This window comes from Xenopus laevis, chromosome 1L (assembly GCF_017654675.1).
Source record: "Xenopus laevis strain J_2021 chromosome 1L, Xenopus_laevis_v10.1, whole genome shotgun sequence".
Lineage (NCBI taxonomy): Eukaryota > Metazoa > Chordata > Amphibia > Anura > Pipidae > Xenopus > Xenopus laevis.
This window is the reverse complement of record NC_054371.1, coordinates 57,872,011-57,887,540: the sequence shown is the minus strand read 5'-3', so window position 1 is coordinate 57,887,540 and position 15,530 is coordinate 57,872,011. Positions and strand designations below refer to the sequence as shown.

At 35.4% G+C, this 15,530-nt stretch overlaps 1 protein-coding gene across 1 annotated transcript; it reads left to right on the top strand.

Annotated features, from left to right (window-relative positions):
- Window positions 1-5,800: 5,800 nt before the first annotated feature.
- On the top strand, window positions 5,801-14,958 carry fgb.L (fibrinogen beta chain L homeolog). Its single transcript, NM_001087949.1, is given in 9 exon segments — window positions 5,801-5,916; window positions 6,262-6,282; window positions 7,347-7,556; window positions 7,678-7,861; window positions 9,777-10,004; window positions 10,432-10,545; window positions 11,589-11,711; window positions 12,105-12,390; window positions 13,846-14,958. Coding segments are annotated over 9 exon segments (1,467 nt in total). The 5' UTR covers window positions 5,801-5,841; the 3' UTR covers window positions 14,072-14,958.
- Window positions 14,959-15,530: the final 572 nt, after the last annotated feature.

Here is a 15,530-nt window from a genome sequence, read left to right as displayed (position 1 = left end):
CATACCAGATTGCTGATACTGCAAACTGGAGAGCTGCTGAATAAAAAGCTAAATAACTCAAAAAACACAAATAATAAAAAATGAAAACCAATTGCAAATTGTATCAGAATACCGCTCTACGTCATACTGAAAGTTAACTGAAAGGTGAACAACCCCTTTAAAACCCTTTCTTGCAAAGCATTACAGCATCCTAACCAGGACTGGGGTACATAACTGAGCTTAATAAAGTATAACTGGTATTGATTGTTAATACTTTTCTAGACAGTGCTAGCGTCAGGGATTTACTGCAGGCAAGGCAAGGCCCCCCTACAATTCCCAGCATCCTGATTCCTTAATATTTGCTCAACACTGATATTTTTGTTGCTTATGTGTTATTTCCACATTCCAACAGGAGGTGGTGCTGCATGCCTTTAGAAAAATTCAGAGATGAGATTAAAAACAAATAATTCTCACCCATGAGCGAAGAGAAATCAGACATCACGTCTCCCTGGCAATACTAGAATTACTGATAAACGATTCTAGAGACAGGAAAATATGGCAATAAAGGGCACAGTCCCTATTTACATTCCAGATGATTTTTCTTCCTGGATAAAATAAGAATATTTGTTGTTCGGCCACTGAGGATCACTGTTTTTCTGGATGATATTTTATTACTGCTTGGCAGAGTAAAACTTATGGCAGATATGTACATTTAAAAAGTTTAGGTCATTAGATAAATGAACACTTACCACACTAAACTGGATTATTATGATGGGACATCCATGAGAAAGTAGAGTTGGATATTAAGGCTAATGCAGCACCCCGGCCCACACCCCTGTGGGGCCTGCCAGAGCCACGATAAGACATATCACAGCTGACAGGGCATGGGGGACATTTTAAATGCACAGGTCTGGAGGCATTGGAGTGCGATTCGGGTGGGAGTGTAGATGCACATCCCTGTGCCCCCCATGACTACAGAGTAGCGTGTTTATATAAACTACTATGTATTAGAGGTCTTGAAGGAAACATTCAATGTTTGCCAGTGCAGGGTAGCTGTCCATTACAGGTATAGAGGCTATTTACAGAACGTTTGATAAGAGATCTTTCCTTAAAGGAACAGTTACACCAAAAACTGAAAGTGTTTTAAAGTAAACATTAACATTAAGGGGATTATTTATCAAAGGTTGAGTTTGTGAGGTTTTTTTATACCTCGAATAAACTCACAACATGAATCTCTTCTGATTTATGAAAAAACTCAAATGAAAAAAACTCGAATCAGTGAATTCGGGGTGAAAAACCCTATACTCGGCCATACTCCGGACTTGGTGAGTGCGCTAAAAGCCGGCTTCATAGACAATTTTTGCCTATTTTGAGTGGGATTAATCCGAAGGTGTCGGACCTGGGGTTTTTACACCCAGGTCACTTCTCCCTTCGTGTGAGCTGCAGTTCAACATTCAACTTTGCAGGCTTTTATATAGCTCAGACATATATAGTTATGTGCTTGTTGTTTTCATGAGACTTGGGGATTATAGCCGGCTAAATAGAATTTTTGCTTAAAAAAAAAAACTTGAATCAAATCGAGTTTTCAGTTTTAAATGGTTCAAGGGACCTCTGCTACTGAATTCTACATGACCTCGACAGGTATTATTTGGAGTATTTCCAGCTTTGGGTATAATTAATCTTGAAAAATTCCAGTTTAGTTTTTTTAAAATTAGAGTTTGGATTGAAAAATACCCTTGAAAAACTTGAATTTTTATATATAACCCCCTTAATAAACCCAATAGTATTGTTTTGCTACCAATATGGATGTATGCACCTTAGTTTGGATCAACAAGACTTGACCGGTAGACCGGGAAAAAAAAAATCACAAAATGTTCATGAAGAAGCTATATACTGTATACAGATTGAGAAATGTAGATAAAATATGAAGGGTTTCCCACTCTATTCTGGCTTAGATTGTAGCTTTGTCAATAACAGATCTCCGATAGCATTAATCAGTATAAAACAGCAAGTTTCTTGCAAAAGAGCCTCAGGAGACAGGTCTCTAAGCCCACAGAGTATGTTCTGTCCTGGGAAACGGGAAATGACTCACACTGAAGCAAATCATTTAGAAATCAGGGTCCACTTTAGTGTATATTCAGTTGTGTGATGCAAGGGATGTACAGGGACAACACTTGTACATTTCAGAATACAACAAACTACATCATTTACTTACTTCTATTTCTTTACTTTTTAAACAATGTAAAAAATAAGGGCTCATTTACAAAATGAGTTCAAAGTGCAGTTCACCATATGCTGGGGTAAAAAACACTAAAAACAGGTGCAATGAGCTGTTTTTTGCACATTGTTTCATGGGTTGCGACTGAAGGGCAAATACCTGGACTTTCCTCTTAATACAGCACTTCCAGCATATGACTTGATTGTAATATATATATATATATATATATATATATATATATATATATATATATATATATATATATATTGTTTTTTTTTCACTGCAAAAGATCCGCACTTACAAGTCTTACAATTATGAAAATAATATATATATTTTTGCAAAATACTAACGTTTCGGCCTATCCCAAGGCCTTTATATATATATATATATTTAGGGATGGTAGACAGCAGGTGGGCATCTGCTTGAACATACTCCACTTTTGTCATTCTGATGTGCAATGTTAGTGCTGCCAGAGGCCTCAATGCGCCAACTAGCCCTGTATTATGATCCTTTATGGTTTTATTCACAATAAATTCAAAAAATTCCAGTGTTATTGTACCTGTCGATATCAGACACAACAATTCTGTGCAATATACTCAATGTACACTGCAGCAAGCGTATATAAGGACAAGACAAAGTTAACCACACACTACAGGCAATTTATGACCCAGAAGTACAGTTTGCAAAGTGTTCTTGTTGGACTCAATCCTCATGTTTATTATCCACAATGCAGCCTTTCCCCCCATATTTTCCAGCATAATTGCAGTTATCTGGGCGAGACGCATATGGCGCAATTGTGGTCGATGTTGTCAGGGTCTGTGCAATTGTTTTTCCATTTGATGCAAATTGAGTGTGATTATGCTGAAGATTTTCCAAATGCATTATAACAAACAGCTTTTGAAGCAAGTACTTTTAATGAATGGGATGCTTTCACACAACAACTGCAGGCTATTTAACTTGAGTGCAACTGCACCTGAGGCCGTAAATGACTCCTCCTGTGCTATACACCCTGTAACACCAAATAATACACAATGGTAAACAGGTGCATGTGTTAGTATAAATTATGTTACAGTTGTGTAGAGACATGGGGCAGATTTATTTAGGGTCGAATTTGAAAATCGAATTTTCGATTTTTTTTTTTATGGTCAAAACTCTCAAATTCGAATAGTGATTCGAATTTGAATTTTCAAGATTTATCAAACCTTGGCCCTTTAAAAAATAGAATTTGACTATTCGCCACTTATAAACCTGCTCACATGTAAAAGCCAATGGGAGAGGTCCAGTGACCGTTTTTAAACTGTTGGCCTTCCTGAAATTCGGGTTTAGTCTAATTCAATTCGAATTTGATTTGAGTTTTCTGGACAATAATATTTGTTAGAGTTTTATATATTCGATTTTTTTTATCTAATAACTCCCCAATCAAATTTCGAGTATATTCAAATTCATTAGAGTTAAAAAAAACTAACATGAATTCCAAATTCGACCTTTGATAAATGTGCCTTGTGATATTGCTTTATGCCAATGATTCTTAATGTAACTCAAAGGTGACTTCTAATATCCTCTTATTTTACAAAAGGGGTACATTTATTGTTATAATACATAACTTTCATGTAAGTCATGTAACCCAAGCACTGTTTATATATAATTTAATGGTAATTCATGGCTTTTCTGTATTATATTTTAACAAGGCGCTTATAAATACATTTTCTGTCCTAGATCCTTAGGTCTAATTTTCTGGGTTTGGATTAGAGTCTTGAGCGGGTCCATTTTTTGGGACCTGTACCTTCAATCCGCAACCCGCATTCTTACCCACTTGGAACTGCTACCCGACCCTACCCGCAAGTACCTTATCCGCAACCCGGACCCGCGACCGCTGACCATCAAGAATCAGGACGTGCTGTCATTGTAAACCGGAAGTGAAATCATCGGAAGTAGCCGTGACCAGAAAAAAGGAGTAAATATCCCTATTGAGAAAACCTGCGGCCCAACCCGCAACCCCGCAGAACCAACAACCCGCTTCTTTACCCATTCCCAGAACTTCTACCCGTAACCCGCAGGGTACCACAGGCTTTTGCTGATAAGCGTTGCAGGACTCTAGTCTGGATGTTAATTAAATATGGACAATCTAAGCTTCCTCAGATATGAGACCATCCCTTCTCCAACCAGTCTGCATTTAATTGTGTGTGAGAGGAACTATATAAGATGGACTGCCCTTCCATCTAATCTAATTGCTGGGAAAATGGGCCCTGAAGGTTGTATTTTCTGGTGGGACCTATAAAGCCCACTCAGATTCTGGGTGTCACAGAGAATAAGCTTCCATGTATTTCCTCACTAATGGAACAAGTGTTTGTTGTCCATTTTCTCTTTACTCCAAGAATGTCCCATCTGACATTTCATTTCCTGGAACTTTTACTTCATTTAACAACTTAAAATATAAATAATAAAAAAAATAAATATAAGGAAAAAAATGCCAAAAGACTAATCTGTAGATTTAGGTAATGATGTTGTGCTTCCAGGCATTAAAAATAAAACTGTTTCCTAACAAGAGATTACATAAAATCCATTGTACAATATGTACAGTATATGAAATGATAATTAATATCTAGCTGTAGATGTTAAATCCCTAAATGAAATCTTTCCCTCCATCTAAATATGGCCACATGAAATAATATGTTAATAATATGTTGACCTGCTTTATTACCCAGGCCTCAAATGCTTATTGTTTTCAGCTTGCTATGTCTTCAAACATTAATTAAGCCACATACAGCTTACCATTCTAGCATAAAGCCTTCTTTCAGTGATCGCTACACTGCAGAAGAAAAAGGAACTGGCATTTTAAATAGGATTTTTGAAGAAATTCCATAGCAGCAGGTTCTGCCATACAGGACAAAAACAAGAAGTTCCATTCTATCTCCACTGAATTACAAGTGTAATCCACAAATGAGGCTAGACAGTTTAGGGAGCACTACTTGAGCTCAGAACTCACAGAGCTGGCATTTTACCTCGACTCTCACATAGCAGCACCCCAGCAACTAATTATGTAGAATGCCATGCACTCAAAAAGGTACAACTTGGTAAAATAAATCAGGGAACATGCAGCATTTTCCATATAAAATGTAAGGCATAATATTTCATCTTACTAGAGACTTTCCCCACACTGTTCAACCTAATAATACATTGTTTGAGAATAATCAGAAATTATTATAACATAATATTTCCCTAAATAAATGTTTCCACCAAACCTGCAAAAGACCATAACGTAGGCAATAACTAAAGGCAATAACAACTTTTTCTTTGTTATTTGGTTTAGAGTCGGGTACGTGTAAGCACTCTAACAAAATGTATTTATAAAGAATAACCAAAAAACAAAATTTAGGGATTAAACAAACAAAGGTCTCTACAGTATTTCACAATATGATCAAACAGTCCACCTACACTGTAGGATCAATCTGTTCAGCAAACAGAGTACAAATTATCTATTAACCTGCTAGACAGGAGGAGTGATTGCAGCAAAACCCCTATCAAGAGAAAGACACAGAGGTGACTGAGGGATGGGATTTTACTACGATGAGTATTTAAGAACAGCAGAATTTTTTTTGAGTTATTAGAAGACATACTCACCAAGCATTCAAGCATCCAGAATCATGAGGGTGCTTCTGCTATTTGCCCTGTGTGTCTCGGCAGTGTGGTGTTCAAGTGATTACGATGAAGATGATGTGGTAATTAAGCTTTATTATTATATAATATAAGATATATATAAGGATTACTGTTTTTATGAGGGCTGGCTAAACTGTACAAGAATACTAAACTTACTAAAGGGCAAGTGTTTATTCTGCAATATATATATATATATATATATATATATATATATATATATATATATATATATATATATATATAGAAAGAGAGGGAGAGAGACCAACAACAGCTAAGGGACTCATTATTATGGGTATGTGTGTGTAACTATAACAAAGAATTTCGCCATGATATACTCAATATTTTCATGATTTATGTAACAAACAATACATACACCTATGGTTTAATTGCTCTTTTGTTTATTACAGGATGATGCAGCAGTGATCAAGGTAAGCAGAATAAAGACCTCATTATTTTCTTGCAATGGGACATCTTTGATGAAATACAAACAAATCATTTATTTTTGCCAGTGGATAGTAATGGATTATTTTAAATCAAATTTTGCATGCCAGACTTGCCAGACTTTTATATTAATTTAATTTGCTTTAACAATTTGCCATATCTAACAAATCACTATGTAAAGGGATCCAGTGACATAAAATTATAATTGAATTTTAGTTATAGACTGTCTCATCATATACAGGCATGGGACATGTTATCCAGCTCAAGACCTGGGTTTTTCTGGATAAGGGATCTTTCCGTAATTTGGATCTCCATACCTTAAGTCTACTAAAAAAAAGTTTTAAATATTAATTAAACCATGTAGGATTGTTTGCCTCAATAAGAAATAATTACATCTTAGTTTGGATTGAGTACAAGGTTCTGTTATTATTATTACAGAAGAAAAATAAATAATTTTTTAAAAAAATTGAATTACAGTAGAACCCCAATTTTAAGTTTTTTCAAGGAACCAGAATAAAATCATGTAAAATCAGGGAAATGTATTATGCATAATATGTGGGACCACAAAAAACAATGTAAAGTGAGGGAAAACTTCGGGATGTAAAATTGTGGATTTCACTGTATTTGATTAAAATGGAGTCTGTGGGATATGGCCTTCCCTTAATTCTGAGCTTTCTGGATAATGGGTTTCTGAATAATATATCCCATACATGTATTTTAAATATTTTGCTTTTTATACTAAATGTAATTCAAGCTGTTGCTTTCTGTACTATCTGGGAACTAAGAAGCTGTGCTGCTTACAGACCTTATCTTATTGTATTTGTAAATTAATTTTCAAAACGTCAATTATTTCTTTGATGCCTTTTTTCGCATGGATTTGTAAATGGGAGAAAACAAAATGTTGGATTTGTGATTAGAAAATCACTGCAAATTAATATAATGTTGTAGTAATATCCACCCTGGTATTTTTCTTGAAGGCTATATACAAATAATTACATGCAGTATATAAATTAGGTGTTACGCTCACTGATTTCATGTGTTATTATATTAGTCAGATAATGCAACTGCTTCTGTTGATGCTCGTGGTCACAGGCCTGTATCCAGAGGCCGAGAGCCAGTTCCTACTCAAAGACCTGCCCCCCCACCAATCAGCGGTGGAAGCTACAGAGGACGTCCAACCAAAGCTCCTGTCAAAGGTCAGAAAAAAGAAGCTACTGAGTATCCTGATGCCGGCGGCTGTAAACATGCATATGAGGAACTGGTAATTTTACTTTATACTTTTCTCTGTTGACCACTTATTGGTAATTTGTGTTTTAGTCTTCCTAATCCCTTGCTGCTTACATACTGTACAAAGCTGAAAGGTAATGTATTTTTAATTTCAGGGAACATTGTGCCCAACTGGATGTGAGCTCAGAACAACATTGCTGAAACAAGAAAGAAATGTTAAAACTGCTATCAATGATGTCCGAGGAAGAGTGGAAACCTTGGCTCAGTCAGCAAATAATGTATATAGATATACAACTGTACTGGGGCAGAAGATAAAAGAAAACCAACAACAAACATTAGGTATATCTAGTTCCATACTTCTCCATATTATCACTGTTGATTGCAAACACACAGGCAGATGACGACAAGCAGATCTGTGCAGATCTGTGCAGATCACGGCAACTGTATGAGCAGATCTAAGAACCAAACTGGCCATAAAAAAATTCAAACTTTTAACAGTTAGTTAAAAGGCTAAATAACATAGGGAATTTTAGTAGCTTAGGTTTAAGTAGCAGTATACAATTTGGTTGTCCTTTATACTGGGTATATTTCTCAGGCCTACTCTCAAGTCTAAACCAATATACTATCATTAAAGGGGTGGTTCACCTTACTTTTAGTATGCTGTAGAATGGTCAATTCTAAGTAACTTTGCAAATGGCCTTAATTTTTTTGTATAGTTTATAAATGATTTGCCTATTGCTAACTCTTTCCAACTTTCAAATGGGGATGACTGACCCCATCTAAAAAACAAATGCTCTGTAAGGATACAAATGATTGTTATTTTTTATTACTCATCTTTCTATTCAGACCCTCTCCTATTCATGGGCCAATCTCTTATTCAAATCAATGCATGGTTGCTAGGGTAATTTGGATCCTAGCAACTAGATTGCTGAAATTGCAAACTGGAGAGCTGCTGAATAAAAAGCTAAATGACTCAAAAAACGCAAATAATAAACAATGAAAACCAATTGCAAATTGTCTCTCTACATCATGCTAAAAGTTAATTTAATGGTGAACAACCCATGATATGTATCAGCCCCCAGCCATGTTTGTATAGCCTCCAACATGGACTGCTAGTAATGCCAAATTACAGATTTGTGTTTTCAAGCACTTCCACTGTGGTTTTCAGATGTTTGTGGTTCAAGCCCTATTTTGAATTCCATTGGTTAGGCAATTTACAAGCAGGGAACTTGGTTTCACAAGGGTTTGCGGCAGTGCTGCTTGAAATGATAAGGGAATGGCATATTCTGAGTTGAGGTGAAATGGCATCTCTCAAATATTGTAGTGCTACTGTTTTAAAACACAATAAAAAGCCCTCCAAAGCATAATTTATTTTTAAAGATTGGTTAGCCAAATGGCCCATTAGCAAAATTCTATAGTAATTATAGCCAGGTAATGGGATTGGTACTTGGGAATGGGCTTGGTAAAACCTTCCAAATATTTATATCTGTCCCCTAGAAGTCATTTTGTTTTGCTTATAATACAGGTATGGGACCTGTTATTCAGAATGCTCAGGACCTAGTTTTCCAGATAATATATCTTTTCATAATTTGGATATTCAAGTCTGCTAGAAAATCATGTAAACATGAAATAAACCCAATAGGATTGTTTTGCTTCCAATAAGGATTTCATATATCTTAGTTTAGATCACGTACAAGGCACTGTTTTATTATTACAGATAACATTTTAATTAATTTAAAAAATCTGGATTATTTGCAAAAAATTGAGTCTTTAGGAAACGGCCTTTCTGTAACTCTGCGCTTTCTGCATAACGGGTTTCCAGATAACAGATCCCATACCTGTAGTAGAGAATATATCACCTGCAGGAACAATGCTAATTTGGTATTAAATGACTAATTAAAAAAGGGATTTAATGGAAGCTTTGACAAAAGCCGGCTCCCCAAATATTTGCTTTCAGGTTACCTTGCAATCATCTCCTATTCAATTAGCTATAACACTCATTTTATATACATTTTTTTACTAGATCAACTGTAAATGTATGTCCCCATAAAGGATTAATTAGTAACCACTAGTAATATTAGCAATTACGCTATAATTTTTACAACTAACCATTTAACCCACACATTTTCTATTTGTATATTTAGAATACTTTGATAAATGTAAGAGATTACAAAATACATTTTTTTAAACAAAGCCATGAAGGCAATTGTGTAAACAATGTAACATTTGTTGAAATGTGTCAATTCTTTTGTAGATAACCAGAATGTAGTCAACGAATACAACCTAGAACTGGAGGAGCAGTATACATTCATCAAAGACAATATAGACACCAAAATTCCATCTAACATTCGCATTCTTCGGCAAGTACTGGAAAATCTTCGATCCAAAATCCAGAAACTGGAAACGGCAATAGCCACACAAGTGGAAAATTGTCGCTCACCATGTGTCACAACGTGCCCCATCCCAGTTGTCTCTGGCAAAGGTACTACAATAAATGAACAGGGCACATTTACGTTCTTATTAGAGTTAGTGATATGGGATTTTAGATGACAAACTTGTGGATTCTAAGAGACCTATAACTACAGAGGAGACATTTTTGTTGGTTCCATTCATTCAAAGTTTGTGTTAGTATAAGTGTGTCTTTCTTACAGATAGCTTAACATATAATTGATATATAACCTGCTTGATAAAGATTTGTACACATCCCAAAGAACAGACGTGATATACAGCTTACATGACATATCTTCTATAAAGTTATTCTTCATTCTGGATTCTTTGTATACAATCTCTTTTGTTTTGCCAGTGTCCAGTGTCCAGTGATCATTTTATTAATTAACTTGAGGCCTTGCATGTTTTTGTATGTTTTCTCGTTTTGCATTTTAAATTCTTGCTTCATTATTTGATTGCAGAGTGCGAAGAAATTTACAGGAAGGGTGGAGAGACATCTGAGATGTACCTTATCCAGCCCGATAGTTTCTTCAGACCATTCAAGGTTTATTGTGATATGGCAACACATGATGGAGGTAGGTCAATGAAGTCAGAGTATAAATAAATATAAATTCTGGTGAGACATGTTAAGACAGAATAGAATGCCACAGGCTACATGTATATATCCTGGACAGATATCTATTACTTTTTATTCTGATATGGGCGAAACGAGCACACACATCTATAAATGATATAGTAAACCAATTTATTCAGACATCTCTGTGTACTGCAGAACATTTGGTGGTTATTCTCTTAGTCTGACAAAAGCAGTACACATGGATGTCAGAGAAAATATAAGACGGTCACAGTTTAAGCATGATCCCAGTTTGTTTCAGTTGCTTCACTGAAACTGAAACAATGGGGTATATTTATCAAAGAGTGAAGTTAATAGTGAAGTTCCACCACTAGAGTGAACTTCCGCCACGCTCCATTCATTTATATGGGATTTTTATAGGCGTATTTATCAAAGGGTGAACTTTCACTTTCACCCATTGATAAATACGCCTTTCAAAATCCCATAGAAATTAATTGAGAGCTGCGGAATTTCACTCTAGTGGCGGAACTTCACTCTTTGATAAATTTAGCCCAATGACTTTAAGCAACTATGAAGGCTACTACTTAAAAGGATGAGTTACTGCACAAAAGCACATTTGTCCAGTGGTTATAAATTAGCCTCAAAGGATCATCAATGGAATAGAATATTTGGTAAGCAACACAGGAGTGCATCTTTAAAGAAGAAGGAAAGCTACTGAGGCAGATTATTGCCAATAGTTTAGCCGCAATAATGCAAGCTAGAATGCTATATTTATTCTGTAGAATGCTATACCATATCAGAGTAAACAGCGCTAGAAACTCTATCTGGTTATTTAGGATACAGCAGCCATATTAGCTTGGTGTGACATCACTTCCTGCCTGAGTCTATCCCTGCTCACTCATAACTCTGGGCTCAGAGTTATGAGTGAGCATAACTCCAAGAGGGCTGATGTAAGGGCTTCATTCTTTATCTTAGCAGCAATATTTAATAAATATTCAAATGCTGGAATAAATTTTACCACAGTTTAATAACTGATTTTTGCAGGATGGACTGTTATTCAGAACAGACAAGATGGCAGTGTTGGTTTTGGAAGGACATGGGATTCCTACAAATCTGGATTTGGAAATATTGCTGCCAACGGTGGAAAGGGTATCTGCGACATGCCAGGTATAAATATATTTCAGTAGTTAAATTGTAAATGTTTTTGTGATGTGAATATTCTTTTCAAATCAGATTTATTTATGCTGCATGTCCTGTTTTATATGAATACAGATGCTATATAATTACAAAAATATATGCAAAAGTAAAAAAAAAGTTTTAGAAATATACACCATATATATTGATACTCTACATTTGTCATTTAGGATAACCACTCATTTTAATAACTTCCAAGCTGGTTATTAATATGGCATGGCTCATTATTGTGTCCTATGATATCTTGGCTTCATATATATGCCATAATATGCCAATGTGTACTAAAAAAATGCATTCATTTTTAAGTTTTACACAATATAACTGTAAAAATATTCTGAAAATGAATATGCATTTGATGAATTTCAGGGGAATTCTGGCTTGGTAATGAAAAAATTAGCCAGCTGACTAACCTGGGAGCTACAGAAGCTTTGTTTGAAATGGAAGACTGGGATGGTGCCAAAGTGACAGCCCAATACACTGGTTTCACAGTGCAAAATGAGGCAAATAAATACCAACTGTCTGTTAGTGGCTACAAAGGAACTGCTGGCAATGCTCTAATGGATGGTGCATCTCAGCTGAAAGGAGAGAACAGAACCATGACAATACACAACGGCATGTTTTTCAGTACTTTTGATAGAGACAACGATGGATGGTAGGTATTTTTTCATTGATTGGTCATTGTATCTTTCCCTTATTTTATAACACCGCTGTCTTGGCAGTCTGAAAATATCAGAATACAGTTTTGTAAAACCGCATATAGATTTGGTTAATTGTGAGATTACACAGAAGGTTTTTTATTAATTTTTTTGGAATATTTTAATATATACAAGTGCTTTCAATATAATGTATAGCCTAATATTTATTTTATGATGTGTATTACCCTTGCCTAATTTAATATATCCACTGCTTAAAGTACGTAAACATGTAATTTAAGGATGTACCAAATTCAGGATTCGGTTTGGGACATAGTACCACATTCAACGGGAATACTTCTAAAAAAAAATCAAGATTTATTGAATAAATCGAACGTTTCGAACACCAAGGGGCAGATTTATCAAGGGTCGAATTTCAAAGTTAAAAAACTTCAAAATTCGACCATTGAATTGGCCAAATTCGATAGTCAAACTTTTCTTTTTGAATTTTTTGGCCGTTTTCAGTCGAAGTAAAATTGTTCGATTGATCGTAGCAATTGATCGATAGAACGATTTTCAAAAAAAAACAAAAACTTCGACTTTTTAAAACTTAGCCAAATTTTGGCTCTAGGTTCTAGGAGGTCTCCATAGGCTCACATAGAAATTCGGCAGGTTTAAAGTGGCGAAGTGTCAAAGTTGAAGTTTTTTAAAGAGACAGTACTTTTATTTCCAAATGGTGGAATACTCAAAGGATTTTCAATTCAAATCAAAGTCGAATTTGGCCTATTCGATGGTCGAAGTACCCAAAAAATACTTTGAAATTCTAAGTTTTTTAATTCGAAAATTCACTTTGACCTTTGATAAATCTGCCCCCGGCTGTGCTCTTTCTCTTTTTAACTTTTTATTATCCTTGAAAAAGAGCACAGTTGGTGTTCGAAACGTCTGATTTTTCAACTTGGAGGAGTACACCCTTAACTTGTTTAGCAACTTGCCCTGGTGCTGGTAAATAAGGTAAATAAAGTAACATAGTACCGCACTCAACGGGAATACTTGTGAAAAAAAATCAAGATCAATTGAAAATATGGTGAAAAAGAGATAAAGATTATTTATTATACCAATGTTTACAGTCTTCCTTGAGACCTTTGTCAAGGAAGACCGAAAAGTTGAAATAATAAATAAACTTTATCTCATTTTCACCATATTTTAAGTCCTGTGAGTGCCTTGCTTTACATGATATTCTATATGACTTTTCTGCAGTGTGCACCCAGGCTTTTAATCCAGTAAGTGAGTGCTTATATATGCCCAAAACATCAGGTGTTATATCCTGGGAGCTTTTTTGAAAGGACACTATTATCATCCACTTGCTATTGCTCTGTTCTCTTAGCAGTAAATAGGCAGTCTAGAGGGTATTTCAAAGAGTTGCATATTTTTACCTGTTTTCTTACAGTATCTTAATTACTCATTTTTATTTGTAGGCAACACTCAGATCCTAACAAACAGTGTTCAAAAGAAGATGGTGGTGGATGGTGGTACAACCGATGCCATGCAGCCAATCCTAATGGAAGATATTATTGGGGTGGATATTACACATGGGATATGGCAAAGCACGGCACAGATGATGGTGTTGTATGGATGAACTGGAAGGACTCTTGGTATTCAATGAAGAAGATGAGCATTAAAATCAGACCATATTTTAATTAATAAAAAGCTGACAATTCCTTTTCAGTTAGAACCCACAATTCAAGTCCCCTGGGTCGGTGAAAAGGAACATAAAAACATAGATGACTTTCAGCATTAGGTGACTTAAAGGGATTGTTGACCTTCCAACAATTTTTTTCCAATAGTTTTTTCAGATTGTTCTCCAGAAATAAATACTTTTTTCAATTACTTTTTATGTTTTTATTTATGATTTTTTTTAATTAATATTGAAGTTATATTTTCTGAAGCAGCTCTGGGAAGGGGGGGTCGCCGACTCTGTAACTGTTCTAAGCTGATACATTTCTTAATCTTTGGTCCCACTGAGCAGAATCCCCGAGTTTCATTAAGCAGCTGTCATAATCGACACCATAGTTGCTACTATTCCACAGATGCTGCTGAGAAATGTATCAACTAATGCAGCACATTGGAACAGTTCAGAATCTGCACCTGGATCACTGAGCTGCCAGACTGAAACACCACAGACAGGACATTCCATTTTAAACTTCAAAAAACAACAGTCAAAAATAAAACATGGAAAGCAATTGAAAAAAGCCTTTGTTTTTGATTTACAATCTGAAAACAACTGAACCAAAAAAAGGTTTTAACTGTGCTCAGACTCCACAGCAACTCAGACATATTAACACGGGCCATTTCTCTAAAGCCAACCCAGACAGTAATAGCTTCATTGTTAGAGATCTCAGTTAACTGCCCTGATTTTGTCTAGGCATTCTTTTTTTCTAAAAAGCTTTACTTATAACAAAAAAAATAGGAAAGAAACTCACAGAAGACTGATTAAATCATAGACTATGTCATCAGAATCAGCAACAACCCTGTATAAAATATTCTATGGAACTACACTGTCAGTCCAAAATAAAGTCACCTGAATCATTTTTGCCTTTATTGTGTCAATCTAAAATGTTATCAACCTTTGGTCCATGAATAGCATTTTCAACTGCATTGCACATTACTTAACATACATTTCTTCAAATGCTGTAATTCTAAGATGTGCAGCAATATGACTTCCAAATCTTATATTGTGTTTTGCAAAGTAAATAGATGACTGAAACATTCAGTACAAGTACAGTTCTAGAAAGGCCAAAACACATGGTGCTTTTATAACATGGGGGGCCTTATTCATCAAAATCCGAATTTTTCCGAGTATTTATCTAAAAAATGTCAGACCAAACTAGAATCCATAATGTGACCTTATTATAAATGGCACAACTTAATCGGGTTGTTCAGTGTAAAAATAAAAACTGTTTAAATAGATAGGCTGTGCAAAATAAAAAAATGTTTCTAATATAGTTAGTTAGCCAAAAATGTAATGTATAAAGGCTGGAGTGATTTGATGTATAACATGTCAGTCAGAACACTACTTCCTGCTTTTCAGCTCTCTTGGTTTCCACTGACTGGTTACCCTGGCTACCAGGCAGTAACCAATCAGAGACTTGAGGGGGGGCCA